The 27924-nt window shown below is 39.4% G+C and overlaps 1 protein-coding gene across 3 annotated transcripts in view; it reads left to right on the forward strand.

The window, feature by feature from the left end:
- The window catches only part of NELL1 (neural EGFL like 1), an 885423-nt gene extending 857908 nt beyond the window's left edge, over positions 1-27515 (forward strand). For 2 of the 3 annotated variants that reach the window (XM_034645600.1, XM_034645601.1), the window contains exons 17-20: positions 6824-7017; positions 20783-20959; positions 24099-24323; positions 26893-27515. In XM_034645600.1, the coding sequence (XP_034501491.1) occupies positions 6824-7017; positions 20783-20959; positions 24099-24323; positions 26893-26937 (641 nt within the window). In that variant the 3' untranslated portion in view covers positions 26938-27515. The remainder of the gene's footprint in view (positions 1-6823; positions 7018-20782; positions 20960-24098; positions 24324-26892) is intronic. The other variant, XM_034645602.1, reaches the window with a different exon arrangement.
- The last annotated feature ends 409 nt before the right edge of the window (positions 27516-27924 follow it).

Raw genomic sequence — 27924 nt, forward strand, 5'->3', positions numbered from 1 at the left:
AATATATATGTAGTTAGTAAATTGATGATCGGTTATTAGTGATTGGATGAACGAAGAGGTAAGAGGATGAATAGGGCAATATCATATCCCACAAGGGCCAAGAAGAGAACACTTAGAATGAAATGACAAATATTATAACAAATATTGTTATTGATTAAAGGGTAATGGTTTTGTAAACTACATGAGAAACCTCAGGACTTAAGACTTTGAAGAGTGGGTCGCTTGGAAGCTTACAAACATTAAGGATACATAAATGTAGGTGCCTAAATGTAGGTGCCTAAAGGATGCATAAATGTAGGTGCCTGCTAGTGGTACACACTGGGAAGCAATAGCTGGCTCTAGGAATAGGTAAGGAAAGGGTGAACCCAAACAAGCTGTTTTCTTTTTCTTTTTCCTTGGCTTAAAGAGAGAGGCTACTCAATTAAAGGAAAGGAGGAAGACTCATTGGAGAATAACCAAATGACACACTGCGCAGTAAGAGAAACACCATAGGAGAGGGTTTCTTCCTGACTCGAGAACATTGGAAGCTGGAACAAAGAAGAGTTGACACTGGAAGGACCCTGGAACTTCTTCCTAAGAGATACATAATGGCATCTCAAATAGACCAAGCTCCGGCTCACTTTTCTTTTAGTCTTTACCTTTTCGGTGGGAACACCTCATATTTCATCAAACTGAGATGAGTTGAAGCCCCTCATTATGCTCATGGATCTCTTCTGATGGGCCCTGTGTGTGTCAACCCCATCTTTAAAGGGAACGTGATATCCAAGTACAGTATGACTAGCACACAGTAGAACATGGCTATCACCTCTCTTGTTCTGGACCTGCACCTTGCTGTGCAGGTTACAGTTTCATTAGCCTTGTGTTTTGCAAGCCACTTCAGACCTCAGATTTATCTTCTTGTTTCTTTCACTTATTTTGCGGATGTGCAGTGTGTGTATTTTTCCCTGTAATTTTCTCTCTGCCACCGTAAAAGAAGCAATATTGCTTTAGCTATGAGAGAGGCATCTGCATCCTATCTTGTCTATCATTAATAAACCCCCAAGCTCTGTTCCCATTTCCAAGCTACTAATGCCTGGTAATGATTTCCAAGTCAGAACACACACAGCTGGATATTCAAACCCCAGGTTAAATTTTGTTTTCTGACACATCACCTGTTTTGAGTTTGGAAGTAAGACTAGATGTGTTATGAAAGTTATTCAAGAAAGTGGAATACGGGGTAATGAAAAATTCACTCCTTTGACCTAACTGCTACCAAACCCCTGACAAAAATGCTTCCCTTGACCTCTGAAATCAACCTGCAGAACTTTTAGCTCCTGAGGCAGGTACCGTTACAGTTGTTATGCTATTAAAATTTCTGTAGAGCCATTTTTCTCGAAGGGTAGGAAAATTGTTTGGGGCTAGGTTGGGATTGGTTTGATTGCTGCTGATATAAACATTTCTGAATTGTGTTTTCTTACATGCCCAAATAACCTAAGAACCTCAAATTAAAGAACAAAACAGATTGACTAGGCACAACCAGACTTTTTTTTTTTTAAGCAAAATTGAGGACAATAATAACAGCTTTCAGAAATTGTGAAAATGTCAATGCAAGAAAATTAGTTCTAATGTAAGCTTAGCCATAGAATTTTATTGAGGAAATTCTCATCTGAGCATGGAGCATTTAAATAATGAATTTACAAGGAGAAACACAAGGAAATCACAGAAAGCCATTACTTACAATAAGAAGAAACAAGTACACTTTAATGATTATAGATTTGAGTGTGGAATATTTTGCCTGATTTTTGTTTCATTGCCTCTTTGTCATTGGAGGCCTGTCAGTTGATTTGGGTAAGTATCATGGGTGAATGTCTTTGTGTTTGCTCAACAGAGAACAACAGTTGCAATATGTAAATGGGGTCTCTTCCCTTTGGATGCCTTGGGATATGTATAATAGATTAAGTTGGCTTTGTGCAGAGCAAACAGGTCTGTATTACCAAGAATATGAATGATGTCGGTTTCCATAATTGCTAACATCTGGCTTTCCATAAATCTGTTAAATTGCATGGAAGCAGAATTAGATTTCTGTGTCATAAGTAAAGCAATTACATGGAACTCTGTAGGCAATATGGCCCTATATTCAACTGTGAAATCCTTTCATTTTGGAGCAACAAAAGCAAATCCAGGTTTAGGCCCCCGTTTTTATTGCACACACTAGGTGTGTTCATCGTTATGCTCAGGTTTCTTAATTGATGAGAGGAAAACACTGCCCATATGCTTGCAACTCTGTAAATGCAAAAATAACGTTAAAAAATCAAGTTATAGTTGGCCATTAATTGCCAATTTCGAGATGATTTTAGAGAAGACCACAAGTTAAAGATTCTTTTGTAGCTACTGCTTGGAACCTTGAAATGACTCTTCCAAACGACTTCTGAAGTGCTTTGTGAATGGGCCTTCCTCTGTCCTTGTGCTCAAACATTTGACAGAAAACTAGAGTGGGGAGGGAAGAAGGAAGGTTGCCTTCCTATTTCAGTGTGGTTACTATTTTGCTGTATTTGTTGTATTTTGAATCAGACATATGGGCTTTCCCAGATGAAAACAACAATAAAATGTGTTCCCTGAAGGGGAAGGTTGCAGTTATGTCTTATGCTTACTGAACACCCATGAGAGCAAATTTTTGTAAAATAGGCTTTATAATAGTAATGGTTTATAAACTTCCTAGATTTAAGTAAGTTAAATGAATACATTATACAACCACAGTGCATTCTGGTGTACTTGGCACTGAGAAGAGAAAAAGGAAAAAAGATTGAGTCCTTGCCCTCAATGAGCTCACTATCTATCTATGGAGATGGGTTTATTAAATATGTAACTCCTAAGAGATAAATGCAAGGATAGCATTGTGGATCAGGTAGAGTCAATAGTGACTGTTTTGCAGAATGAGGAATGGTGATGCTTGATCCTGATTTCGAAGACTGCACAAGAATGAAGATAGCATAGGAAGGGAAGTGCTTACCTTATCAGTTAATTTGTATGCCAACTCATTCCTCACAGGCTAAGAAAAAGTAGAGTAGGGATGGGAAGAGCACTACCATAATAAGAAAAGGCATATATCCAAGACACAGACAGAGGAAACAGCATGGACTGTTTGTGGATAACCCATTGCTTTTGAACAAAAAGGGGATGAGACAAAAGCTAACAATTGAACAGTTAGATCAAGGCTTATATGATATGCCAGGAGTTTAAATCTTCTATTATAGACATCAGAGAACCACTGAGTGGTGGTAAGCAGAGGAGTGACATGGACAAATTTGCTTTTTAGAATGCCACTCCCCTGTGAAAGGTATTTAGAGCAGTGATTCTCATCTGGCTGAAGAGAGCCCAGATGTCTGGATCCTACTTTACACCAATTAAATCAGTCTCTAGTGGTGGTGAGCCTGGGCACTAGTACTTTGTAAAGGCTCCTCAAATGTTTCTCTTGAGCCCACAGTCAAAAATCATGGAATTAGAGTGAGAAGTGGTTCGAGTCAGGGAGACCAATGAGAAGCTAATGCAATAGTCAGGGACAAGAGTGAAGAGGTGAGCTAACACAGAGGGCAGAGAAATCTGAATTTTATTTTTTATGATTACATGTTTATAAATCAGTTTATCTATCAATTTACTCTCTATCTTTATCTCCTAGACATCCAAACTAGATTGTAAATGTGATGAGAGAAGTGTAAGACCTAATATTTTAATTGTCATTTCCAGCAAAAACCAAGGAGTGAGAATAATGCAAACGTATCACGTTAGTATTATTCCAAGATAGGTTATACACCAACATTGTCACTGCGACGGGAGTTCAAGGAGGTGAATGATTACTATGAATTGATATAATATTGGGAGATGTTAATTGAGGAGGAGGGCTTGAACTTTGTCTTAAATATCCAAGTTCTTTAAGTCAGGAAACAAATATTTGAGTTCCTATGTTATATACGGTTTTATTTTGAAAAGACCATAAATTGGGGTGCCTGGGTAGCTCAGTCGGTTAAGCCTCTGACTCTTGATTTTGGCTCAGGTCGTGATCTCAGAGTTGTGATATTGAGCCCAGCCTGCTTAAGATTCTCCCTGTCCCTCTACTTTTGCCCCTTACCCCTCCCCACTCGTATGCACGCTATCCCTCTCTCTCTCAAAAAGTAAAATAAAACAAAATAAAAATAAAAATAAGATAAATTAAAATAAAAATAAAAGACCATAAGTTAGTTGGGTATGGTTTTAAACAGGTGATAAGTGTCAGAGAAGCTAAATAATGTGACCAAAGACATATAGTCATGTGTGAAATGCCTTGTATGTAGTAAGCACTCAGTGTAAATAGAAGAGCATGGTTTCAAAGAGGGGTCACCTGATTCCACATTCAGTGCTGCTTTTAATTGGGAAGAGTTAAAGGAAGAAGACCAGGGAGATGAGAAAGCTTTCTAGGTAGGAGCACCTTATGGTTCAAATGTGTTAAGAACAGCATGGGCACAATGAGGAACAATGAAGACATAACTGAGGTCAGATTGTAGTTGACTTGGGATCTAGGTATTGTAAGTTGGGTTCATTTCCACAGTTTCAAAGGAGGAATCATTTTTCATTAATTAAATGTCTTTACTGAGGCTGCATTTGATGGGACAAAGACAAAAAAATAAATCTTGGAATAAATTAACTTCTAAAAATATTGTATAAACTCCATAACATTTTCTACTTTGTCCCTCTGCTCTGAAGCCAAGCTTTATACCAGTAACAGTGCATGCAGTCAGCAAGGAAAGATAGATCATTTCTTTCTCATTATTTTTAAGTCACAGTAGTTTCAAAATTCTAGCAAATTTTAAGTCCTTATATTCTCAGAATTTTGACTAAAGATAATCCGTAAAAGATCTTATCCTTGAAAATGAATTGCAATACCTAGATGGTAAATAGTTGAAAGAAGATAAAACCGCACGACATTCTAGTATTCTGAAGGGTGACTTTAGACCTTGAGTTGGCACAGAGAAGAACTGTCGTGTATGGGTTAGAAGGCCCAGGATACATTCCTTGCTCTAACATGGTACTAAATGTGTGACCACTTATTCATTTCTGTTCCTTAGCTTCCACTTTTGTAAATAAAATAACTATTTCCATCTTGCAATCATATAGCATAACTCATGGAAAAGCTTTGGAAAACTTTAAAACAATATATAACTACAGTGTACTACCAGTAAAATTGATATGCCTTTAAGCACCTTATTGCTTTGATTACTCTAAGAGAAAATGTCACTTACCATTATTTTTTAATTTAGCCTATAACCCTTAACCAAATCCCTATAACCTTGCATATATTTAACTCAAAATTTAGGATGTAGAGTAAATTAATTTATACTGTTCTTAATCTAACTTACTATAGAGGTTAAACCTCACAATCAGGGGGCCCTTGGGTAATGCAGTTGATTGAGCCACTGACTCTTGGTTTCAGCTGGGGTCATGATCTTGGGGTCATGGGATCGAGCCCTGCATCAGGCTCCACGCTTAGCGGGGAGTCTGCTTGGGATTCTTTCCCACCTCTCCCTTTGCCCCTCCCCCCCAAATAAATAAATCTTTAAAAAACCAAAACCTGCAATCAGAAGCCTGCTAATAGTTGTCTCTGTGTACTTCTGTGTTCCTCCTTATCACCATTGTAAGGACAGTGTTTTATATGTCATCATCAACATTTATAATACCCAGTGTGCAAAAAAAAACTTGTGTGTACAAGACTTGGTAAAAACATGTTGGACTCAGTGTTATCATCTGAAGGATATCTGAAGGACATGGCAGTAGATTAATCAGTGGAATAGAAGACTCTGACAGACAAACGACCAGGATCTTTAAATAGTGTAAAGACTGTCATAAATAAGAAAAATCAAGTAGACTTTTCTTGAGTGGTCTCAGAGCTACAACCAATAAGTAGAAGTAACTGCAAAATATATTTCATTTCAATTTAAGGAAGACATTTCTAAAAGAGTGATTCAGTGATGGAATTGGCTGCCTTTTGAGGTAATAGATGGCCCACCGGGAAAAGGCTCAAACCAGGACTGGACAGCTCTGTGTTTGGGATGTTGTTAAGGTCACTCAAGCTTTGAATGTCAGGGAAGGCTGACTGGATTTATGCTTTCCTTCCGTATTTAGCTGTCATTCAAAAACAGCAAAATATATGTGTGTCTTCCGTCAGCATCCACGCCATGCCTACTACAGCTCTCAGATGGGTTTTTTGTGGGAACAAAAATGCTTTTGGTCCTTAGGATGAAGAGGATTTGATTAGGCAAGGCACCTACCAAGAATTATTCCCTCTTCTTCCATCCTTGGCCCCAAGATCTGGGGACAGTCTAATTGGTTCAGGGTTGTCCTAATTGCCCACTTGTTCCTACTCAGTGGCTAATCTATTCACACCTTTACTAAAAGACCCAGATCTCCATAGGGTGTATCCACACTGTTAATGAGTTAGCACTGTTTATGGCCTCTGGATGGTATAGTTCTTGAGAATATCCTGAAACTAGTTTAGAGCTGCTACTGGATAATTTAGTAATTGGAGTCCAACAGCTGCAGGTTTGAGTATCAGACCTGCCACCAATTAGCTGTATGACAGTAGACATGTTATTTCACTTCTGTGAGCCTCAGCCTCATTATTTGCAGAATAGAAAAAAAAAAAAAGATGCTCTTACACAGAGCTGCAGAGTAAATGAGATGAGGCATGCAAGCAGCTGGGCACAGTACCTGGCACAAGGTTCATGCTCAGCAATGTTCATGCTATCGTAAAGGATTACTGTTTTCCAATCACAATCTTGGCAGATTCTAAAGCCCTGTGCCTTCTTTATTGCAGATATTGATGAATGTGCCTTAAGAACTCATACCTGTTGGAATGATTCTGCCTGCATCAACCTGGCAGGGGGCTTTGACTGCCTCTGTCCTTCTGGGCCCTCCTGCTCTGGTGACTGCCCCCATGAAGGAGGACTGAAGCGCAATGGACAGGTGTGGACCTTGAAAGAAGACAGGTGTTCTGTCTGTTCCTGCAAGGTGAGGCTAATAGAGTGCAGCAGGAATTGTAACTGGTCTTTTCCTTCCTTCACTCTCTTCTCCTCCACCCCACCTCTTTCCCCCAGGTGTTGATTTGTGGGTCTCCTGTAGTTTTTGAAAACACTTCTTCTGTTCTCATCAATGCTACAGCTAATGATGGTGCTGAGTGGCAGGCAGACCTGTTTTGAATGGATCATGCTATTAGTGAGAAGTGAGGTGTGTAGTTGAGAAGAGACTGCAGAGCACAGGGGGAGTGGGGCAGAGAGCCAATGTGAGTCCTCCCACCGAAAGCCTGCAGTGCCTTTCAGGCTGGTTGGGTGAGAGCTTTAATGAGCCCTCATCCCACACTTACACAAACTTGCTGATTGAACCTACTCTTTGCCTGAAATGATCACCTGCATGAACTCACTCATTTTGGCAGTGGCATCATCCAGAAAAGCAAGGCTCACAGGCTTGCTTCCAGTGATCAGAAACAGGTAGACCTCTATTCTGAACAAATGGTAATAATAGTATGAGGCCTTCTGGTAACTGATGTCTTCTTTTCATTTTCATTGCTGGGCTGGCTATTCCTTACATTAAGTTGTTTGGAAAAGTGAGTTTAATGTTTATGAAAATAAAATTCTGCCATCACCCAGTTTTGCTTTATGCTTTGCAAAATGGGCCTATTAAAATGTTTGATTTCCTTGTGCTTTATTTCTTCTTTTGTTGATCTTGCCTATTCATTTTCCTTTGATATTACTTTACTGTAGCTCTTGCATTGTATTCTTTTTAGTGTCTGTTGGGATGGGACTTTTTAATCTTGCACTTTATGGGCACGGGAACCATAAGAAATTACTTGTGTAGTAGCCTCTTAGGGAGTTGGTGTCCTGATAAATTCAGAGTTCTCTCTGGAAACAGAGTTGAAAAGTCATTCAGTTCATTCACCTGCCTTCAAGTCTGCCACACCTGCCAAAGACCTGAGGGCACCTATTTAGGAAAGTTAAGCCAAGTGTTTAGATCATCACCCCGGGAGGCTCATTTTTTATCTTATACATTCATCTGGTTCCACGCATCCAAACATAGGTCCAGTGACCCCATTTACTGAGTACCTCCTATGTTCCAAGCACCCTGTAATTTAAAAGTAGCATCACACTTAATTCATATAACACAACTTCAAAAGATTAAGTTTTAAGCTTTAGGGCAAATAATGTGCCCTAAATATCACAAGATGTAAATATCTAAGCGGGGAGTTGAATTCTCCTGGCTTGCCCCAAATTTCATAGTTTTCTTATCTAGCCACATGTCCTGTAACACTCTACGGATGGATCCCTGCTGATATATTTAAAACCAATTAAGCGGTCAATCCAAGTTGACTGAGCTCAAACTCTAAACTTTGTACTGTATTAATGATCATGTGGGGCACTGACTCAAAAGGCAAAGTTTTTAGAGAAGGAAAAGCTTGTTGTGGTTTAGAATAGTTGAGAAAGTTTTGTGGAAGAGGTTGGCAATTAGGTCTCCATTCAGCCAGCAAAACAATAATGAATTCCTTTGTTAGTTCTTCTCTAGAAAATACTGTTTTCCCCAAACTTATGAGGATGATCACAACCTGACCCCAAATCCTTTTTAGGCTTTGTAGGTCTCCAGTCCCTGGAACAAGAGAGAGATTTCAGTTGAGTCTGTTTTGTTTTTTGTTTTTTGGGTTTTTTTAAAAGATTTTATTTATTTATTTATTTGACAGAGAGAGAGAGACAGCCAGCAAGAGAGGGGACACAAGCAGGGGGAGTGGGAGAGGAAGAAGCAGGCTCATAGCGGAGGAGCCTGATGTGAGGCTCGATCCCATAACACCAGGATCACGCCCTGAGCGGAAGGCAGACGCTTAAACGACTGCGCCACCCAGGCGCCCCTCAGTTGAGTCTTGACTAGTATGCGAAACCAAAATTTCTTTTTCAGTTTTTGTTTTATTTAAGCCCATGGGAGGGAACTTACCAATCACTAAAACTTCCCAAAATTTCATTAATCATGCTAATAATCTAAGCAGTGTAAGTTCATATATTCTGCTTTGACTACTGAAATCTCTCCAAAGTCATGAGAATTTGAAATTGCCACGAGAGATGAACAATCCTTGTAACCTATACTTTTAATATAACTCACCTCCACTACCACCCCACCCCTTAATGAATAAAGTACAGGAAGGTTTCTTTACATAAATCTTTTGTTGGTTGATTTTCCAATTGCATCTATTACTCATTAATAGCATAGCTTCAAGAGCTTGTGGAGGGAGAGGAGGGCCTGGATTTAGGAGCTAAATTAAAAACCCTAAATCAAATTCTGTAGGCCATTTCCAAAAGGTGAACTTATATGTGACCCTGCTTTTTTCTTTCCATTATTTGCATCTGAAAGTGTCTTATTCCAATTTCATGAGAAATAGCTTCAGTACTTAAGCATCCAAAGGGACTACAATAACATCAATTTGGAGACTAAGAAGTAAAAGTCCTGGCTCTTTAACCATACTCTTGTCTCAAATTCAGATAAAACCAAATCACATAATAGCAGAATTACACAAGCCAACAAAGGGTCAAGGCTTACTGTTAAAAGAAGCAGAGACAAGCAGTCTACAGATTCAGTGCGATCCCTATCAAAATACCAATAGTAGTTTCTCATAAAACTAGAATAAGTAAGCCTAAAATTTGGATGGAACCACAAAGGAATCTTGACAAGGAACAAGGCTGGAGGTATCACAGTCCCAGATTTCAGATACATCATAAAGCTATATTGACCCAAACAGTATGATACTGGCACAAAAATAAACATAGGTCAGTGGAACAGAATAGAGAGCCCAGAAATTAATCTACACATAAGTGGTCAGTTAATCTACAACAAAAGAAGCAAGAATATATAATGGTGAAAAGACAGTCTATTTGATAAATGGTGTTGAGAAAATTGGACAGCTACATGCAAAAGAATAAAACTGGATCACTTTCTTACACATACAAAAAATAAACTCAAAATGGATTAAAGAACTAAATATGAGGCCTGAAGCCATAAAACTCTTAAAAGAGAACATAGGCAGTAATTTCTTTGCCATCAGCCTTAATAACATCTTTCGAGACATGTCTTCTAAGGCTAAGGGAAACAAAAGTAAAAATAAACCATTGGGATGTAACCAAATAAAATTCTTTGGCACAGCAAAGGAAACCAGCAATAAAATGAAAAGGCAACCTACAAAATGGAAGAAAATAATTGCAAATAATATATCTGATAAATGGCTAACACCCAAAATATATAAAGCACTGAGACTAAACACCAAAAATAATCTGATTAAAAATGGTCAGAGACCTGAATAGGTCTTATTTTTCCAAATAAGACATACAGATGGCCAACAGGTGCATGAAAATATGCTCAGCATCATTAGTCATTAGGGAAATGCAAAACCTCAATGAGATACCACCTCATACGAGTCAGAACGGCCAGTATCAAAAAGATAAGAAATAACAAATGTTGGCAAGGATGTGAAGGAAAAGGAACCCTTATATATTATTGATGGGAATGTAAATTGGTGCAATCACTGTGGAAAAGAGTGGGGAGGTTCCTCAGAAGTTAAAAATAGAAATGCCATATAATCCAGTAATTCTACTACTGGGTATTTACCCAAAGAAAATGAAAACAGTAATTCAGAAAGATATACACATTCCTGCGCTTATTGATACATTATTTATAATAGCCAAGATATAGAAGCAACCCAAGTGTCCATCAATAGATGAATGGGTAAAGAAGATGTGGTATACATATGCACATATAGAATGATGGAATGTTACTCAGCCATAAAAAAAAAAAGAGTGAAATCTTGCCATTTACAACACATGGATGGACCTAGAGAGTATTATGCTAAGTCAGAGAGAGATAAATACCCTATGATTTAACTTATATGGGATCTAAAAAACAAATGAGCAAACAAAAAAACATATAAATACAGGGAACAAACTGATGGTTGCTGGAGGAGAGGGGGGTGGGTAGATGCGTGAAGTAGATGTGGGAGATTCAGAGGTGTAAACTTCCAGTTACAAAATAAATAAGGTGGAGATGAAGAGTACAGCATAGGGGATATAGTCAATAATAATTTATGGTGACAGGTGGTGACTATACTTATTGTGGTATTGTGTAGTGGTATTGTGATATTTTATATATTGAGTAATGTATAGAATTGTCAAATCAATATGTTGGACATGTGAAACTAATATAATATTGTATGTCAACTATATTTCAATTAGAAATTTAAAAAACAATGCTTAGGTTATCAGGCAAAAAGAGTGATGGCAGAGGGATTGCATCATGAAATTCTCAGGTTCATATAGAACCACCTTCACTTGATAAAAAAAAAAAACTAATGTGGGATTTAGGTATAAATATTACAAAAATGGGGGTGAGGAGTACAGATTAAGAATGCCCACTGGAACAAAATTAGATGACACAATTGAAGAAACATTTAGATAAAACTTCTGTAGACCCTCAAATTAAAGCAAGAGCTCAAATAAAATAGGCAAAAAAGGAAGATCATTAAACAAGAGAAAGAGAAGGAGATTGTGGCTCTTAGAGAATGAATTGAAGGGGAAAGCTACGCAATGTGAAGACTACCTCAGAAGCTTCTTGGGATCAAACCTGTACTGATGCCATGGAGATGAGGGCAAAACCCATCAATTTTGAGGGGGAAAGGTGGAGAAGAAACATGATTACATGATGGATATGGAATCTGACAGTAATAATGTAGCACACAGTGGGTTTTCCTGAAGAGAACAAAACAAATGTAACAAAACCAATTTTATAGATAAAAGAGAAGGATGACTGTGATTTGTACACTGAAAGGATTCTCTTACTATAAAAAGACCAATCAGTGTAAAGCCATCAGGACCAGTCCTAGTTCCATAAGCATCATCAGGGCAAGATAAGGTCAGCATATCATGGGAAATTTCAGATTGGCCTCAGACTTTCTTCCAAACCTCAAGATGCCAAAAGACAATGGAATAATTATTTGCAGACTATGGTGAGGGGAAGACTTTGAGATAGGAACTCACAAATACTTCTTAACATTATATGCTGTAGTTGGTAGAATCCATATTAAAAGAAGAATCGATTTATGACTATGAAGAAAAAAAGAAAAACTATACAAGCAAGAAGTCAGAAGCCACTCAGTCTCATACACAGGGTTGTCATATCATAACGAGGTTAATAACTGGGATCTTTCAAGATTATCCTTCAGATGGAGACTATAAATGTAACCTGTACTGGCATGCTAAAGGTGACGTTAGTGCATTTATTCCTAGATTTTTTTTGCCATAAATTAAAATCCTTTTATCTTCATATTTTGACCCAGGGCTTATATTATCCAAGGACAATAAGCCTCTTTAGATAGTATTCAAAATAAATACTCTGCTGGAACACCTGGGTGGCTCTGTCATTAGGCGTTTGCCTTCAGCTCAGGGTGTGATCCCAGGGTTCCGGGATCGAGCCCTGCATCAGGCTCCCTGCTTTGCTGGGAGCCTGCTTCTTCCTCTCCCACTCCCCCTGCTTGTGTTCCCCCTCTCGCTGGCTATCTCTCTCTCTGTCAAATAAATAAATAATAAAATCTTTAATAAATAAATAAATAAATACTCTGCTATATGACTCCTATATTATACTTGGAATATAGAATATCCTCTCCCTCCTTTAGACTTAGGAGAAAGTTGAATTTAAAAGTTGACAAAACCAGAAATCAACCCTTCTCACCTTAGACTCTTATTCCTGGGTTCTGTTCCCTTCCCTTGAACTCCTTGGAATTTTGAACTTCCAGGCATTTTACCAGGAATGAGAAGACATGGATTCTATTCCTGGCATTACTGGTAAGTGGCTTCGCGACCTGGAGCAGGTGACTTAGCATCAGAGCCTTTTTCCTCAGCTGTACAGAGAAGATTGGCTAGTTGATTTCAGAAGTTCTTTCTGGTTCTAAAATTCTCTAAGTCTGGAAACATCTGCTAGTAACATTTATGCTCTCAGTATTCCTCTTTCACCCTTTCCAAAATGTTTTAGTTTGGGGCTTAATATCATTATTCATGTAGACCTTTCAGATCCTTTCCAGGATTCTCCTTTTCTTTCTTGCCAGCAGCTGGTATTTCTACATTTACTTTACAGTGAGTATTATGTATACATTTCTTTGAATATTATACATTTAAATGAGATTAGTATGTCCTCACATACAAATTATTCTTTCGAATTCTCTACAATACAAAGAGTGATAATTTGGTTTAATTTCATATTTGAAGGTTAAATATTTAAACAGTTTAAAAATAACCTGGATTACACAACAAATTGCACTTTTCCACAAGGTTTTCAGCCCTTCTAACACCTGTTAAAAATGTCAGGCTTCAAGATGTCTGAATATCACTATAGGGCTGAGTACATCAGCATTAGTCTTTTGAATCCATTTGTTTAATGTATATAACCGTAGGGATTTTTCTTAGTTTTCTTGAAACAGAAGTTTTACATGAAAAGGTTGAACACCTATGGTGAGGTGTTCTATCATCTAATTGTATTTTTTTATCCCTTTTAGATATAAAATACAGCATAAAATTTTAACTTTATTTAAATTATTCAACACAAAGGGTTGATAAATAGTAGAAAAAAATGGTAGAGTTAGAGTGAAATTCTTGTAAAAGTCTTTCCCTAGTTTTTAGTTCTATATATAATTTCAGGGCAGCCTTACCATGACAAAAAGTGATGAAACACCTGTGATAAAGAATTAGGACATCCATGAAAAAGGACATTTAAATAGGTACTATTGAGTGATAGTACATAGTATAGCCCAACATAATTTCTCCTGTACCTTTAGCCACATGTTATCTAAAGAAAAGTCTTAATTTGATTTATAAAGGACACATGGAAATGAAGAGACCCGGTGTGGAAGAGAGGGTAGGGGAAACAATGTCATTGATAATTCTGTATAGATAATTTTAGGCAATTCCTTCCTCCGCCCCAGGATCTTCCTCCTGTCATAAAAGTGGAGGTAGAAATGAGCTAACATTTCTCATGTTGTCTGTCACTCTACGTATCCCCTCATACTTTGACAACAGCCTCAGGAAGAAAATATAATTATCCCTTTACAGAAGAAACAGAAACTCAAGTTTCACACAAGTCAGCGGTGGCAGTAGAAGTGAAACCAAGATATCCATGACAGAATTCCCAGGCCTCCATCTGGAGAAACGGGTTCCCAGCCCTATTGCTCTGCCTGGGTGTGGTTCTGTGAACTCTGCAAGGTATCTTACATATCGGAGCCAGGGTTTTATCAGTAAGATGGGGTTAATTTCTATGGACACATGTGCTGTGAGAGTGAACTAAGATAAAGAGATATTTGAAGTACTCAGCTCAGAGCCTTGCAGAGAGCTGTCTCTCCATGAGTAATCACTTACCAAAAAAGAGTTGAAGTTATTTTAAAGCTCCCCCCACAACCCCGGGCTTGAGAGTCAATACACCAGGTTAGCTACTAGTGTTAATTAAAAAAGAGGTCTTGAAACATGTCCACAACTTAAGGGAGTTCAACAATAAAGCAAGGCCAACACAAATGGATTTGGGCTTTTGTTGAGATGCCATATGCTTCCTGGACAGTGACAGTGATTTTATATACCTTTAGACCACTTAGTTGATTAGGCACAGAAAGATTGCTGAATTGCTTGGAACCCATGTTCTTCTAGCATTATCCAGACTACAGATACTCAGAGTGAAAAACGATTCTCTCTCTGGGCTTGACCCCTAAATCTTCGTTACAGCCCAGTGCTTTTCACAGATACCCATCTGTGGTTCTTCCATTTATAAATTTGTCGAGGGCTTTTGGAAGACATCTTTCTTTTCTACCTGTGCTACGTGGGAAGAGAGAGAGGTCTCAGGTTTATTGGCTTCTAGAAAACTGCAGCATTTTAGTATGACTCTAAGTAGTGGTCATATTTATATTGTTGATTACGGAGATGAGCAGACAAATGGATACACATGCCATGCCCTGGTAGAGCCATGAACTTTTGTTATAGAAACATAGAAAGGGGAAGTATACCCTGTCCTAGGAAGATACAGAAGGAAATAAGACATCACAGAGAGGGTGAAGTTTGAGACCCTCAAGGATGAGAAATTTAGCCAATGAGAGATGTATGGAAAATGAATCCCACCCAGACAGAGGAAAGAGGGAGAACAAGGAGGCAAAAACATTGCTTGTGTTCTGATAAGGAAAACCTGAAGTAAATGATGAGCTTAGAATATCAGAAAAAAAGGAAGAGTATGGGAAGGGAATAGCTGACGATAAGCATGGTGGTAAAGCCTAGGGACCCAGCCAGACGCTGGAATTTAGACTTAATTTATGGGCTGCCAAGAGGATCATGAGTGACTTTTTGTTGAGGATGGGCGTGGCCCGATCAAGGTCTGATCCGCAGCACAATAGAGAGACTGAGGAGATCAAAGCTAAATAGAGAGATACCACTTAGGCTGAAGTAAAGTTTCAGGAGAGTACAGATGAGAATCTGAAGGAGGGATAGAGAAGTAAGATCACGTGAATGATAACACAGAAATTAAGTGATGAGTCCTGATGAATTGTAAAGTCAGACACTCAGGCTCTGTGGCAATGTGTGCCCTCATTCTGTGGGCAGGGAAGAAGCTCCAGAACGGCCTGTTTGAGACTTAACTGCCCCCATTTTCTTGGGCAAAAGATTTCAGGTGCCACCGACAAAAGAAAGAGTGAGGGTTTGCAAGTTAGGCCGGTACACACCGGATAAATGTCAGACACTATATTTACTCCTGCACCTTTACCTACTCCGGCTACTCTTAGTAGTAACTGGAAAATCCAGTGGCAGAAAAGCACAAGCTGTGCAGGCCAGGTTTCATTTCTGTGCTTCCTGCAGCATTCCTTTGTTTTGTTCGCTTTCTTAATTGTAATGTGAATAGCCTTCATCCTGAAACTCAGTGTAGTACTGAAGCCTCAAGCAAAGCCTTAAGTTTTTCTGGCAATGATGGAGGTGGATAGGGAAATGGATACTATAAATAACCCGTCACCCTCCACGTCACCATAAACAGAAGGAGGGTAAAGTGGAGAGGGCCTTCGCCATGAGATTGTCTGGAATGCTGGCCATTTGACCTGGCCTCCTATAAGCCTTTGCCCAGAAACTGAGGAAGGTGGCCATGGTAGGGAGACCTAAGGGGGTTCGTGTGTTTCCTTCAGTCAAGAAGAAAGCTCTATCAGCACGGAGCAGACCATAAAATAACCCTGCCATTCTCCATGTGGCACTCACTCATGGAGTGAAGAACAGGGATAAGTCAGTTTGCGTCTGGGGCCAGAGTAGAGGTTGGCTTTCTGAAATCCTGCAGTTTACTCAGAAAAATGTTCTGCTTTGCTCTCTGAACCTAACCAGCAGTATTGTCAATACCTTCCTCTCTAGGGTGTTCTTGATGGCAGGAGTTGGCTGTGCAAGCCCTAAGATTGTGTTCCCTTTTCTTTGAAAGATGAACAAAGTGGCAAGTTTAGTTCCCCTCGAAACTCTAGGGGTCCTCTCAAGGAAGAGGGTCTTCTTTTCCCTTCCCCTGACTTCATACTTCCACTGTGCAGTTCCAAGCCCTGCCTTTCATTGCGGAACCTTGAGGGCTATGCCATGCTAATTCCCCAGTGGACTGGGTTACCTTATTTCTCCATCAGACATTCTCAAACTTTGCCTTGCACCAGAATCCCCTGGAGGGCTTATGAGACGTTGATCACTGACTCTACCCCTAGACTGTCTGGTTCAGTAGATTGGTTTAGAGCACAATAATTTGCATTTCTAGCTAGTTCTCGGGAGATTCTAATGCCGCTGGTCAGAGGACCACACTTTGAGAACTGTCGCCCCAAGAATCCTTCTGATCTCAGTTTGTGCGAAGTCCTGTATCCTACCCTTCAGCTTCCTCACGGTACAAGGAAGCAGCATATTGGAAAATCATTGCTATAAAAGTCCAGAGTAAGGTCTAGTTCCTATTTTGTCATTAATTTGCTATGTGGAAAAGTCCTTTCCCCTCTCTGGACCTGATTTCCTCTTCATTAAAATGAGACAGTTGGATTCAATGACTGTTAAAGGTTTTATTAGAGAGGTGCTAATTAGAGAGGGCTAATGGACTTGTTGTGGGATGTAACCTGGAAGCAAAATTAATATTTTGTAAAGAAGATTGGATAGCACACCGCAATAAATTTGCGTGTGAGAAGGTAGAACAGATGGGTGGGTCTAGAGTACCATTCCTAATTTTACCCTTTCTATCAGAGATCAAAACATGTTTTCCGTGAAGAGCCAGACAGGCTTTGCTTATGTACGGTCTCTGTCTCACATACTGAACTCTGCCATTAGAGTGTAAAAACAGCCACAGACTATATGTAAATGAACAAGGGAAGCTGTGTTCTAATAAAGCTACAGAAACAGGCCACTGGCTGAATTTGGACTGTGGGTATCAGTTTGCCAAACCCCAGGTTATATTATTATTCAGTTTACAGTAATTTTATCTAAGTCCACCTTCTTGATTTAAAAGTTTCCAAACTGTGGTGGAAAAAAAACAGTGATGTTTTGCAATCTGGAGTAAATAAATTAATGTGCCGACTATGCAGTAATAAAATGTGTAATTTTTAGTATAAAACCTATAACTTGCCATGGCATTATAAGAATAAATTCATTTTTTATTTGCTAAGAACGTGTATGTCCCTGCTTCTTAAAATTCAGGAACAATTTAAATATTACAATGGTTATTAATTGTTTATAGCTGAGCTTTCATTATAAAACTGCAGAAAAGCATTTAGCATCTATGGCAGAAGGTTAGGAAGATACATCTTCCGCATAAAATGGGACTTGTTCTGACCACCCCAGCTGGGACAAGGGTCAAGCTCTGGGAATGACCCCAGAGATCGACCATGAGAAGGATTACTTATCATCCCTGAGCTCCATTTTCTTTCCAAGTTTGGATTCTAGCGTGGTTGTGTTCTGTGAGCTGAGGTTTTGTAATGGCATTCTCTCTGAATTAATGGAGCCACCTGTGACATTTTCATTATTAAAAATGATTTTCTTGACAGTTACTCTGTAATTCAAAAGGCAAAATGAACATAGCCATTGTTCTAAAATATGTTAGAAACTAAGAGGGGCCGATTTGGCACTTTCACGTAATTGATGAGATATGAAATTGCTTAATTTTGCATTAACCCTGGAGGCTATCCACTCATTCATTCTCTTAATCCCCACATCGAGAGAAACGCAACATTCTGATTGTGCCTCATTGCCTGTGGTACAGTAGCCTCTTCTAAAAGAATCTGTCCCTGTTCGATATGGTTTGTGGACATAGCTATGTGGGTTACTGAGCCCCAGTCCTTCTATACTTGGGGAGAGTAATATTGTGACCTCAGGAGCTGAGCTGACCAAATGGTTTTATATTGTAGCTACCATTACTTTTCTTAACTTCTTGGCTAAAATAAATCACTAGGGAGTCATTCTGGGCAATGGTTACACAAGCAGAATATGCTAGTGAGTTAAAATAAAGGCCTATTATTGGAAGATGCCTAGAATCTGGACAGTTCTTGGTCCGGACTAATTATAATCTCTGACTCAATTCGCCCGCTTCACTGGAGTGTATGTGTGTGTTTGTATAATCTTTTACCCCTTGATTTTTGGAAAATTATGATTTCCTGTCATTTCTAACACTAATAGAGAATATGCACACGCTTTGAGGAAAAGCATTTTTCAATCTGTTATGTTATTATATATGGAGCTAGCATGTCTCCTTTCCATTCTCCATAAAAAATGTGAAGCATTTAATGATTTCCACTTCATCTGACAGTAAACTTGTCTCAGCAAGCCCTGTCCCATTCAACATTGTTACCAAAGTAGAGGAAAACCCCGAGGCAGGTCCATCAAGTTTGCCGATGTCACAGATCTGTGAAGGTGGACAAACTACGGCGGATGACAGAAACAGCATTTGGAAAACATCGTGACAGGCAGGAGAGATGAAATGGTTTAACAAGGTGTAGTACAGTAAGGATAAACATCAGGCTTTATCCTTACTGCCCGCAAATAACTAAGTGCCCGAGATGGGGATAGGGCTTAATGAGGTTTTAGTCTTCATTGAGCTCAATATAAATCAACACCATGACATAACCATAGTAAGTAGGGAAGTAAATATTGAAATCAAGCTACATTAAAGAAAGTACAGTGCTTAAAACAAGGTGACCATGAGACCAACAGTGTTGGTCACACTGTTAGTGAAGAATTGTATTTAGTTACTTTACTCAGCTACCTCATTTGAGAAATGGAGCATAAATCATACTCCACAGAATCATCAAGACCAAACGTGCCCATGCGTAAAGGCTTAGCACAATGTATGCCCAAAATAAGTGTTAAGATTATGATAGATTGTTATGATTATTACTATTATTACTATTGGAAATACTTGAAACTGTTGAAGATAAGGCAACTGGAACAGTGAAAGGACTTAAAACTAGTGGGACCGGGCAAAAAATCAGAGATGTTTAATCCAGAGATGAGATGATTCAGTGGAGACATAAATGCTGTCTTCTAAGAACAGAAGAGTTGAAAATGTGACAGAAGGCCTTGGGAGTTCTGTGACTAGCAACGGTGTGAACAAGGGTCAATGGATAGAGGCAACAAGACGTCCAGTTTTTAACATTCAGACATGAACAGAGATATATTCTTCAAGTGCCTTCCATAGTGGTGCTCCTTGAGGATGGAGAGCTGCAAGCACAGGCTTGGTAACTTTTGAATATAATTGTTCTAGAGAAGCTTCAGTGTAGGTCCAGGAGGCTTGGTTATGTGTCCTCTAAGGTACCACTGGCTCTGAGAGTCTTTGGTTTTGTAAATATTCAGCAAAGCGGTAATAACCATAAATGGTGGCCATAGATCTCACCTTACATTTTCAGCGTCTTTATTGTCTGAGGTGAGAAATTACTGTGAGCAACACGTGTGTCGCAGGGACAGGCTGCAAATGTGTGCTCTTAATGTTTGAGCGCTGTTGAACTTCAAGTCTTTGTGAGTATGAGTGTTCAGGGCCATTACTCCAGAAATTGTACTGTGCCTGTTATTTGGGCAATCGCCTCAAGGTGGAAAGTGGCACCTGATCAGAGCCCCTGTAATAAGCAACCCAAAACCTGTCTTGTAAAGGAAAAATCGTTTCAAAACTAGAAGCCCTGACAGTATTCCTTAGAGATCACTAATGCCATCCTCGACAAATCATTTAGTATCTCTGAGCCTCAGTTAATTCTTCTGTAAAAAGGGTATAGGCAGACTTCCTCCCAGAGTTGAGAAGGGTAAAATTCAATGAATGCCTTTGAATGCATTTCGGGGTATCATTGTGAACCGGGAAAAATACAGAAGCATGATTTTCCACTCAAGTTCTTGAGCATGTATGCATTTTTAACTGCTTAGTTTAATTGTAATTTTACTTAGAAATGTGATTTTTTTGGGAGGCATTTGGGGAAAAAAGAGTTTCAAAGAACATATTGAGTTTTTTAAACTTATAACCATCTCCGTTTTTACGTGGGCTGCTCTGCAGGCAAGGTCAGGGAGAGGGGTGTGTGTGTGTGTGTGTGTGTGTGTGTGTGTGTGTGTGCATCTGTTTTGAACAAAATGAAAGGTGGCCAGGGGAGTACTTTGACTCGAAGAAATCTTTCCTGTGTGCTCTGAAAGTGTTTATAAGGTTTGCTTTTCTTAGTGCTGCTACCTTGTTTCCCTAATGATGTAACCTCCTTCACCTCATTTCTAAACAGGACGGAAAGATATTCTGCCGACGGACAGCTTGTGATTGCCGGAATCCAAGTGTTGACCTTTTCTGTTGCCCCGAGTGTGACACCAGGGTCACAAGTCAGTGTTTAGATCAAAATGGACACAAGCTCTATCGGAGCGGAGACAATTGGACTCATAGCTGCCAGCAGTGCCGGTGTCTGGTATGTCAGCTTCCCTGACGGGCTGTTATCCCTTTACCCGGGAAAGGTTGCAAACTCAGTTGCCTATGGGCTTGAGTTTCCTGCTATTTACGATCCTATTCAGGGAGCTGGTCTCATGGCTACTAAGGGGCAAAAGTTCTGCCTGAAGACATTCAGATTCTACTATTTAAAGCAATATACAAAGACAGGCCTGGAAGATGGGTGATAGAGGTGATGGGGATTAAGGAGTGCACTGTGATGAGCACTGGGTGATGGATAGAAGACTCGAATTCCTATATTGTACACCTGAAACTAATATAACAGTGTATGTTAACTATACTGGAACTAAAATCTTTAAAAGCCCAAAACAAAAAACAATATGAAAGACAAAAAGAATGTGTTTATGGGTCGGATTTGGCCCCACTTGGATTAGTTTCCAACTGCTACTTTTTGGCAAATCCACATCAGAAAAATCCCTCCACAATAGAAAGTCTTCAAAGCCTTGACTGGGATCTGCAGTTCTTATAGAGCCCAATCTTTGATTTCTTGGGACCTAACCATTAAAATGAGAGATAACAGAACATAGCAGATCTATCAGGGATTGAGTCAGAGAGACCAATAATTCAATCTCGCTTCTCCCACGTGCTAGCTCTGTGCCATTAATTTGGGCAAGTCTTCGCATTGCACCAATTGTTCTTTCCTTCATCGTACACAAGGGGAACTACCTATTTTGTAGTTCTGCTCTGAAGATAAGAGAATATATGTGAAGCACAAATACAGTATTTGGCACATAGAATGTACTTAGTGCACAATAGTTAACCATTGATAATATTTCCTAGATTGAAAACTCTGTTTCAGATGCTCAACCTTCATATGGAAAAAAATGAAGGTAATTTTGAATCTTAATATAAAAATACTAATGGTATCATCAGTTTGAGAGTGTCCAGGGAGAAAAACTTAATTTATGGACGTGGTTCTCTCTGTTTCGAATCACACCACACACAAAGCTTTCGAAGGATGCAAAGATGGTTGGGAAATACAATCATAGTGAATATGACATTCCATCTGTGAGGAAGTCATAACTTCTGAAACCAAGTCACAACCAAGTCAACTTATAACAGAACCTATTAGCTGCATTCCATAGTTTAACACTTGCTGAAATTAGTGATTTAGTCTATGGATACTGTATGAAGACAAGCATTTAGAGAAATTGTACTGTAAATTGCTATCGGATTTTCTAAAGTCTTGTGAATGTGCAGATCATCTTAATAGAGTGCATTAGTCTGACTCACTCCTAATCCTGAGGAGTATAACTCAGATATATTCAAATCAAAGCCATTTTTTTTCAAGCTTCCATCCAAGGGCAAATAAACCCAATATAACTATAAAATTAACTTCCATATCAGTCTGGAAAATTGCATTTCTTTTTCAAGAAGCCAGTCATCAGGCACTTAGAAAAATCGGGATTAATTTCAGACATGAAATTTTCAGAACATTTCAGAAGTGTTTCCACTTCCATCCCCAGCCCTAAGGTTAATATTTCCTGGGAAAACTGAAGACATTGAACATGTAGCTTAATAATTACTTGAGTATAGTGTGGGTCGTATTTAATAAATATATCAAGACTTTGCATGTGCTAGACTCTGGATGATATAATGATGAGCATGATAGATGTGGTCTAACACCGAAGGTCATTGTCTTTTTTTTTATAATAATATTTTTTATTATATTATGTTAGTCACCATGCAGTACATCCCTGGTTTCTGATGTAAAGTTCGATGATTCATTAGTTGCGTAACACCCAGTGCACCATGCAATACGTGCCCTCCTTACTACCCATCACCAGTCTATCCCATTCCCCCACCCCCCTCCCCTCTGAAGCCCTCAGTTTGTTTCCCAGAGTCCATAGTCTCCCATGTTTCATTCCCCCTTCTGTTTACCCCCCTTCCTTCTTCCCTTTCTTCTCCTACCAATCTTCCTACTTCTTATGTTCCATAAATGAGTGAAACCATATGATAATTGTCTTTCCCTGCTTGACTTATTTCACTTAGCATTATCTCCGCCAGTCCCGTCCATGTTGCAGCAAATGTTGAGAAATCGTTCTTTCTGATGGCTGAGTAATATTCCATTGTATAAATGGACCACATCTTCTTCTTTTTTTTTATAATAATATTTTTTATTATGTTATGTTAGTCACCATACAGTACATCCCTGGTTTTGATGTAAAGTTCCATGATTCATTAGTTGCGTATAACACCCAGTGCACCATGCAATACGTGCCCTCCTTACTACCCATCACCAGCCTATCCCATTCCCCCACGCCCTCCCCTCTGAAGTCCTCAGTTTGTTTCCCAGAGTCCATAGTCTCTCATGCTTCATTCAAAGGCCATTGTCTTATGAAGCTGACCAAATAATTTGATGTGAGTTTGCATAAATTATAATGACTTGTCATGATAACAGAAGAGGCTGCCTAGAGATATAGTTACAAGCAGCTCAATGGAGCCACAATGGCCAGATTCTGGAACACACAGAGGTTTTATCTGAACTGTAACACCTTGCTACACGTTAGTGATGTTACGAGCTACAGGTCACATTCCAAACCATTGTGAAATAGTTCTCTTGATATTGCCCAATCTCAATTTTAAATTTGATACGAAGAGCTCAGTTTATGATGTGGTTGAAATATTATAGTGTTTCAAGTTCCCCTTTGATCTCAAGCATGATTAATTTCTCTTTAAACACTAGCCAGCACCTTACCACCTATTCACTCATTGCTCATTTGATGAGCATTTTTGACCAAACTGTGCTAAGTACCAGGGAGATAAAGCAACAAGCCCAAAGCCTGCAGGCTCAAAACTTAAACTGGAAGTGTACTGAGAGTGATGATAAGGATCGTAAGTATGACGATTAAAATAATTATGGACTGCCATTGGCACACAGCGACCCTCTTTTTGGGCTGCCCTAGGCAGTCAGCAGAAGCTCCTGGAGGAGGCGATATCTGTGGTAACTCTTCAAGGAGGAAGCATATTCTACCCATAAAGGTGGAAGTAAAAACATTCAGTAAGGACAGTGATGAGAACTACTGCCCCCACTCTGGGACTTTGGGAACAGAATTGTGCATAAGAACATGGATGAGCCATTTTTGGCTTTCTCTCTACAGGAAGGAGAGGTAGACTGCTGGCCGCTCACTTGCCCCAATTTGAGCTGTGAGTACACAGCCATCTTGGAAGGGGAGTGCTGTCCCCGCTGTGTCAGTGACCCCTGCCTGGCTGATAACATCGCCTACGACATCAGAAAAACTTGCCTGGACAGCTACGGCATTTCAAGGCTTAGCGGCTCAGTGTGGACAATGGCTGGATCTCCCTGCACAACCTGCAAATGCAAGGTAATTGGATGTCCTGAGGACAGGCAGGCCTTGGACAGTTGTCAGAGTACCTGCAGGAGGTCCGTTCCTGCTGTTTCTGAATGCACAGATTCGGAGGGGCGTGGTGAAAGCACAGGCAGGCATTTACTTCTCACAGGAGGTTAATATGTCTGAATGGATCATAGCCACACTGTGTAGAACGGCAAACTCCAAATGATCATGGAATAAAATAGTCCTCTCTCTTGCCTTTGAACTACAGAATTTTAACAATTGACACTAGGACCAATTATGGCTGATTTAAGCTATTTTGACCTGCATATTAAAAAGAAAAGAAAGGAAAAAAAAATCTCTTTTCTTCCTGGAAAATTTTATAAGCTCTTCCATGAAACTGTCAGTGTTAGAAAAAAGTGTTCTATGAAGTTGTTTGCTTTGTTTAATTATCGCAGTGCCTAATGCGGGAACCTGAAGCTCTTGCTGCAGGATTTAATTAATTGTGATTATTTTCCTGTCTTTTTAGAGGAGTTCCCATGAGGGATTCTCATATGTCTTTGAAATTAAAAACTGATCCCTTCCTCCCTACAATGCTTGGGAAGAGCTATGACTATAGCCGACTTGAAGCAGGGGTTAGGCAGTGTCAGATCTCTGCCAAAACATCTGTTTAAAATTCCCATGATTAAGCACGTTTAAAATATTAGTCTGTTTGGTTCTATCAAATACTGGCTCACTCAGTTTCAGACATCAGTGGAAAGTTCCCAATCATCTTTTTATGGCTGTTATAAACGCAGATTAGAAAGTGCCATTTTAAGATTCAGCCCCAATAGAAAAAGGCCTGTATCAAACTTGACATAGCAAAAGAACCATGGTCCTGTGTATATATACCTTCAGCCCCAGCAAACAAAATGACAAGAGGGGGTGTGGAAACTGTGTTATTTAGTAGTATTTCTTTGAGGTCAGGTTTGAGATTCATTTGGGAGCATTATAAAGGTATATTTACATTAACACATGTCCTGGATTTTTAATGGATTTCCAGTAATTTATATATCTAAATATGTACTGTTCCCTTCATAGTCACCATGAGAGACTCTATTCCTAATATACAAACCTTTCTGGAACCCGCTTTGGAGCTGCCTTCAGGTCCTTGTGGTACTTTTGGTTAGCTTTGTTAATGGCAGATGATCGTTGAGGGGTTATTTTTGAAAACAAATTGATCTAGAATAAATCCAGGGAATAAGTTGGGTAAACAACCTGGAAATATAGGCGAGGAGTCCCAAACCTGGTTTGAGCTCAGACAGAGGTATGAGATTATGCTGCCAGCAGGAGCTAGCAGGAGGGACTCAAGAGGGTCTCCTATGTCCTTCCTCCCTTTCCACTCCTTCTCCAGCACTTTTCTTTTTTTTTAATTTTAATGTTTTTTTATTATATTATGTTAGTCACCATACAGTACATCCCTGGTTTTTGATGTAAAGTTCCATGATTCATTAGTTGCGTATAACACCCAGTGCACCATGCAATATGTGCCCTCCTTACTACCCATCACCAGCCTATCCTATTCCTCCACCCCCTCCCCTCTGAAGCCCTCAGTTTGTTTTTCAGAGTCCATAGGCTCTCATGCTTCGTTCCCCCTTCTGATTACCCCCCCTTTCTTTATCCCTTTCTTCTCCTACTGATCTTCCTAGTTCTTATGTTCCATAAATGAGTGAAACCATATAATTGTCTTTCTCTGCTTGACTTATTTCACTTAGCATTATCTCCTCCAGTGCCGTCCATGTTGCAGCAAATGTTGAGAATTCGTTCTTTCTGATAGCTGAGTAATATTCCATTGTATATATGGACCACAGCTTCTTAATCCAGTCATCTGTTGAAGGGCATCTCGGCTCCTTCCATGATTTGGCTATTGTGGACAATGCAGCTATGAACATTGGGGTGCATATGGCCCTTCTCTTTACTACGTCTGTATCTTTGGGGTAAACACCCAGTAGTGCAATGGCTGGGTCATAGGGTAGTTCAATTTTTAACTTTTTAAGGGACCTCCACACTGTTTTCCAGAGTGGCTGTACCAACTTGCATTCCCACCAACAATGTAGGAGGGATCCCCTTTCTCCACATCCTCTCCAACAATTGTTGTTTCTTGCCTTGTCTATCTTTGCCATTCTAACTGGCGTAAGGTGGTATCTCAGTGTGGTTTTGATTTGAATTTCCCTGATGGCTAATGATTTTGAACATTTTTTCATGTGTCTGTTAGCCATTTGTATGTCATCATTGGAAAAGTGTCTGTTCATATCTTCTGCCCATTTTATGATTTGTTTATTTGTTTCTCACGTATTGAGTTTGAGAAGTTCTTTGTAGATATTGCATACCAGTCTTTTATCTGTAGCATCATTTGCAAATATATTCTCCCATTCCGTGGGCTGCCTCTTAGTTTTTTTGACTGTTTCCTTGGCTGTCTTCAGCACTTTTTTTAACTTTTCGGTAGCATTCATGGCGTTTAGGTCAAAACATAGATATGGTCATTTTGAATATGCAAATGCACACTGCTGATTGATAGATCAGCTCTGTCTCAGTTGGCTAACTCTTATGTCTTGATGCACAGAATGGAAAGTGTCTGCTGCTCTGTGGATTTGGAGTGTCTTCATAATAACTGAAGCATTTAAAACAGACTCATCATCGCAGGAGAAGAATGGATGAAATGACCATCCAGCATGGTGAAGAACAGAAGTTGGTGTTGGTTTTTTGTTTTTTTTTTTGTTTTACCACGGACAATGACCAAAGTCTCCGTCTGAGGAAGGTGTTTGGGGGTTGCCTTTTGGACCTACCACTTTGTTCATTCTTGCTAACCTAGTCTAGGTGACCTACAGTGCAGTGCTTTTAAGTCTCTGGTTGTTAAAAGAAGTTTCCCGTGTTGTAAATCACATGTTTCCCTTACCAAATCATTTGCAAATACATTTAAATGATCTCATGGTAAACGTTGATGTATTTTTTGGTTTATTCTGTGTACGAACATAATAGAGACTCAGCTCCTTTAATTTATTTTTTTCTTGAGTTTTGGATCAAATTCTACAAATAAAGTTGCCTGTTGTGATTCTGTCCCAGCCACTGCATACTTAGTATTGCGATCCCTGAGAGCCGGTTTGATGAGTATATGTATGTGGTCTCACTGCATCACACCTACATTTCCAACTGCTGAGCACGCTTAGATGCTCACTCATTCAGCCTCAACAAGGTGAAAGAAGTGATGGTATATTAAGGAGGGGGGAGACCACAAAGATAATTATGTAATTATTTTTAAAAGAACCTCTCCTCCCTTTTGCAAACAAAATGGAACAAAAGCTTAAGTCAGAATTTAGAGGTAGCAATGCTTACCACCTTTCCAAGCATTGAAAGAGAAAGAACCTTTGCATTTGTTTTAAATAGTAATTGATAACTTACAAGGGACCTGCATACCTACTAATACAAGTTATCACCCTAGCACGGGTGAATGGTGTAATTCCTGCATTACGGAAGAGTAAATGAATGTATTCTAGGCAACCAGTTTGTTCAGATCTAGTTGATTTATAGCATGTTGGGACTGGTAACCAGGTCTCCTAATGCCTGCCCAGTGCTGTTTTCCTCTAGACCACACAGC

The sequence above is a fragment of the Ailuropoda melanoleuca genome, chromosome 16 (assembly GCF_002007445.2).
Source record: "Ailuropoda melanoleuca isolate Jingjing chromosome 16, ASM200744v2, whole genome shotgun sequence".
Lineage (NCBI taxonomy): Eukaryota > Metazoa > Chordata > Mammalia > Carnivora > Ursidae > Ailuropoda > Ailuropoda melanoleuca.